The sequence below is a fragment of the Protomyctophum bolini genome, assembly GCF_963924005.1.
Source record: "Protomyctophum bolini genome assembly, chromosome: 13".
NCBI classification, from domain to species: Eukaryota; Metazoa; Chordata; class Actinopteri; order Myctophiformes; family Myctophidae; genus Protomyctophum; species Protomyctophum bolini.
The window spans coordinates 13,273,268-13,278,267 of NC_137874.1; the positions used below are offsets into that span (position 1 = coordinate 13,273,268).

General features: G+C 43.3%; 1 protein-coding gene across 3 annotated transcripts in view; it reads right to left on the reverse strand.

Annotated features, from left to right (window-relative positions):
- Positions 1-5,000, reverse strand: part of LOC308327231 (A disintegrin and metalloproteinase with thrombospondin motifs 2-like) — a 59,788-nt gene that overhangs the window by 24,805 nt on the left and 29,983 nt on the right. For all 3 annotated transcript variants that reach the window (XR_013965173.1, XM_080780490.1, XM_080780491.1), the window contains 3 exons: positions 3,337-3,469; positions 754-867; positions 1-122 (listed from right to left, as the gene is read on the reverse strand). The exon at positions 1-122 is cut by the window's left edge and continues 24 nt beyond it. Coding sequence is in view for 2 of the 3 variants with exons in the window: in XM_080780490.1 (XP_080636616.1) it covers positions 1-122; positions 754-867; positions 3,337-3,469 (369 nt within the window). In the remaining variant the exon portion in view is untranslated. The remainder of the gene's footprint in view (positions 123-753; positions 868-3,336; positions 3,470-5,000) is intronic.

The window sequence follows — 5,000 nt, forward strand, 5'->3', positions numbered from 1 at the left end:
CGGAACTGGACCCCTCCCCCACACGACCTGGAGCAGCTTCCGAAGGGGCTCCACGCCCCCCAGCTGCCGTCGCGTCTCAGCAGGGCAGGGTTCAGCCTGACACAGTAACCCTTGAAGCAGTGCTGTGGGGGCGAGAAGAGAGGTGGGGGGGCGATTCAGATCACACGATGCACTTGAACTTGAAACACACACTGTGTGCACTTGAAATTCAATGGATACGAAGTGGACATTTCCCTCCGTTTTCTGGAAGCCTCACTAACGTTTTTTTCCCCCCAAGATCAAAGACTATTCTACACTGACACACAAAATAAGATTAGGCTCAACTCGGATCAGATCCACAGTTTTTGTACAAGTAACCACACGGACCAGTCCATTTGGTTGTACACTATCTGATTTACAAACCCATGAATGAATACTCAGGTTCTGACCGTGTGGGGTTAAGATGAGAATGTCAGGACATTGAGGACGTTTGGGGTATAGAATGAATGTATAAAATTAATTAAAACACTGTTTCTCAACATCTGGTCCAGACACACTTATGGGCGTAACTCTGAGAGTGTAAACATTGTTCCCATACTGTGTGGGTACATGTGGTGCCACTTGTATTCTCTCAGATTGAAATAAACACTGACGATGTAGATTGGGGCCCCAGAGGTAAATATATTTTGTTCTTGAAATGAAAGATGTTGAGAACGATAGAATCACCGATTCAATCACTGATACAATAATTGAATGTAACTCAGGTCTCCATACCTTATCAGGTCCACACTTTGTGCCATCGATGGGCGGACCTTTCTTAGTCTTACAGAAGAACGGGTTGTCAGGATGACTGCACCAAAGCTGCTTACACGGGTCGTAGGTACTGTACTAGAGAGATACATGAATAAACACATAGATAGACAGACAGTTGTGCACGCGCACTCGCGCAGGCACACACACACAAACACACACAAGCACAGACAGATGGACTCACATGCACACGCATGCACACACACACACACACACACACACACACACACACACACACACTGCACGCACATATGCACATATGCACGCACGCACATGCACGTGCGCACACAGCCCGCAGGCCAGAGCAGGCCTGTGGAAGAGATTAGCCTATTTGACAGTAGACGCTAGCATTCCATGAATTACATAAGAGACTATGGGCTGGATTTTGAAGGTGCGTTTTACCATGTGGTAATACATAAATTGGCCTCGCTCTGCGCACAATCGTATTATGAAAGCCTTATCGTCCCGTGTTGAACGCACACACATATGGAATACGACGTTGCTGAATATTTTAGCATTGTGGGAGTGTCCATATGTTAATTATTTTCGCTTTGCGCAATTTGCTATTAAGCCCCTTGACCTGCGCATAACGATTAGACGTGGGTCTAGGCACCTCATAAACGCAAAAAGAATTTAAAGCACTGTTTGATTTTACACTTGAGCGGCTCTGGGACGCTGCTGGAGTGTTGCCAAGTCTGTTTATTATAAGCGGCTTCTTTTTCTGTAAAGTTGCTTGTAAATATTGGTAGTTGTGGTTGCTTTTCTTGTTTCTAAAGGTTTCTCCTAATGTTGTTTAAACCAGTGATCCTCACACAGCACATTCCCATGTCAAGGATCCCCAGATTAATGCATTTGCCCAACTTAAGGACGGCTAATACAAAAATGTAATTAAAATGTTACTTTTGAAAATAGCAGATCTACCAGCTCACAATGAATCACATTCATTCATTAAAACTATGAACTCTGACTGCAGGCGGATATATAATGATCATTATAACAATGTGCAAGAAAATATTTAAATTTTCTTTATATTTGTGGACAATCAAAATATGTTTTTTATTTTAATGTGGTGTCATTAAAATTAATCTGGATATAGCAGACTCACTATCTAGAAAATAAAAACATGGCACTTCATTTAAAATAGGTTACAGACCCCTGTTATATGCGCTTATTTTGGGATTATTTTTATAGACCTATTTACTTGTTTCTATGAGACATGGCAACAGCCAGCAAAAGACGCATCCATTCTTTTTGAAAGGTTGAGATTAGAAACGACCATAATTATTTCATTTCTCAACCTTAAAAATAAATAAAAACATCTCCATAATCCTTGAGAGGTTTGCTTTCATACGCTGTATCACACTCGATCCAAGTCTTCTTCAATAAAATGCTACGAGCGAAGACCATACCATCACGGGCATACGCACCACGCATTCAACTCATTACTCATTTCAAATATAATATAATTATAATTTAAATTAAAATATAATTTTACTGGTGTTTCTCAATAGAAACAACTTATTTTGAGGCATAAAGGTGACAGCATGCAGTGCAATAGGAATAATTAACCCAAATGTGACAAAGTCATATGTCATGTCTTCTATGGTGCCAGCCTGAATAAATGTAATAATAACGATCCCCAAAGTGCGCATTCCGTATGTGACATCAGCTGACTGGTAAAGAAAATAGTACGGACATGTTGATTGGGTAACTCTCAAACACGCCTTAAACACTCCCATGACTAATTCAAGGCCGTTTTGCGCACTCCACGGGGTGTCGAAAGCGCTTCTTAACATGCTTAAAATTGCAATATGACATACCTCACGCCCCCAGCTCATATTACTGTAATAGGTAAAACGCACCTTCAAAATCTAGCCCCCTATACTGTAGCAGACTGTGAATGTCTGTCATGCTGACAGACAGCGCTATCCCAACCTTGTACTAAACGAAACCTACAAACACACAGCAAAAAGAAGCCCCTCCCCCTCTCTCTCTCTCTCTCTCTCTCGCTCAAAAACCCAGTTGGAAAGTATTAAAGTGGGCTGACATAATCTCATTTGTTTCTGATGGTGTTTTAACTCGTTTCAGCAATCTGCTCGGGGGGAAAGGGTGAAAAAACATGAATGGAGGAAGACAATAAAAATGTACAGACAGACTGTCTGCTCAGAATAGACTAATCAGGGACATGCGGGTCAATAGTTTTGTGCCTCAGTCACACATATGAAGTGAACTGGCTTCCAGGGTAATCCAGGGTCACTCTGTCATGCAGGCCCTTGTGCTTTTATTCTGAAATGTTTAACCAACACGCAGGCTCGGCTCCAGGATGAAATGACTGAGGGGGGGGCAGTTGAAAATGGCGAGGGGGCACATCTCATTTTCTTCTAGTAAAACAATAGGTACTGTAGGGCCTAAATAAAACTTAAACTGAGGGTGCACCCTGTGGCGCCGGGCCGGCCAACACGTATGAGTTGTAGGTTCATGACAATTCAAAAGACTGAATGACTGACTGACTGACTGACCGACTGACCGACCGACAGGCTGACTCACCGCTGTACACATACTGTATCCATATCCAAAATCATAGCGACACTGTTCGTCCATGGAGTAGTCCAGACCTGGCAGCTGTGGCTGAGCGGGCCAATCATGATCGAACGGGTCGTCACGGAGACACTCATATTTACTAGAGTGAGACAGAGAGTAGCAGAGGTCGAGAGTGAGACAGAGAGTAACAGAGGTCGAGAGTGAGACAGAGAGTAACAGAGGTCGAGAGTGACACAGAGTTACAGAGGTCAAGAGTGAGCCATAACCTCATCCAGTGACGACGACTCCGTGGGGGCGGCGGGGCTCGAGCCCCCATGATGAATTAGACCTGAATATGTAGGCCTACAGTATATTCGCCTAGTCGGTTCGTCCCGTTTGTACCGCGCCAGGTTGTGCCGCGCCCGTTCGTGCAGCGCCCGTTCATGCAATTCTCGTCTTTGCATTGACTTTGTATGTAATCGCGCAGCTCTGACCATCAAAGTCTGAACGCACGTTAACACCTCTTTTGTCCGGGGGGGGGGGGGGGCGGGTGGGCCGCGTTGCCTGTCCCCTTGTACACATGAAGATCAGGCATTCAAATGCTAACCTTGTTTTTACCTGCCAGGTAGGGTACAGTAGCCTACTGTACTCTGCTTGGGCTAGTAGCCTACCAGATGACTCAGTGCTGCAATCATGGCATTTAAACAAACATGCTCTTATAATATAAACACTGTGACACGTCTAAAGAGTGTTACAAATAAGTGTTTAGAACGCTTGGGATTAGGGTGGAAAGAAAAAACAACCTTTTTCCCCGTTGCGGCGGGGGGAGGAGGGGCGCCCCCATGACTATTATAAAAACATTTCATCACCTCATCAACCTTTAGTGTGATCTCTTGGGTGTGATAATGTCTGCAGCACGTCACAGCTTAGTCCCATAAGTGCTGATGTGATCATCAATATGTCTATCCATGTTTTTCCCCACCAACGTACTGGGGCTCCTTGTGTGTGTGCTTTGCTTCCTTCAGGCCGTGTTACCATGTCTGCTTATTATAAGCAACCTTTGACTTGTTTTTTCTGTAAATGAAGTCACTTGCCAATAAATTATTGGTAGTTGCTGGTTGATGTTATTTCGGGCTTGATTCTAAAGTGGCTTTATTATAGTATTAATCTGGAACCCCAGATTAATACTATTTAATTGTCCACAGACATCCATCTGAACATATTTTGTGCCTTTTTTATTAAAATGTTTAAAAGATATTCAAAATATTTCGATTTATTCTCAATGTGTTTTTAAATAACGGATGTACAACCTCACAATGTGTCGCTGTGAGCTTGTAGATCAGCTATTTTCATTTGTGCTTGTTTTCATAGACATGGCCAATTGTTTCTCTTGCAAAACTGGCAACACAGCAAGAGAAACACACAGGCGCGGAACTCCGGGTGGGAAGGGGGCGTGGTTGACTCCAGGCGGCCCGGGGGCGGGGCTGTCAGGTGATCGATCGGCGACCACACAGCGTTACACAGACACTCACGACAGATAGACATTCAAAGCATTATCTCTCAAATAATGCTATGTTATTTAAAAACACATTGAGAATAAATCGAAATATTTTGAATATCTTTTAAACATTTTAATAAAAAAGGCACAAAATATGTTCAGATGGATGTCTGTGGACAATTAAATAGTATTA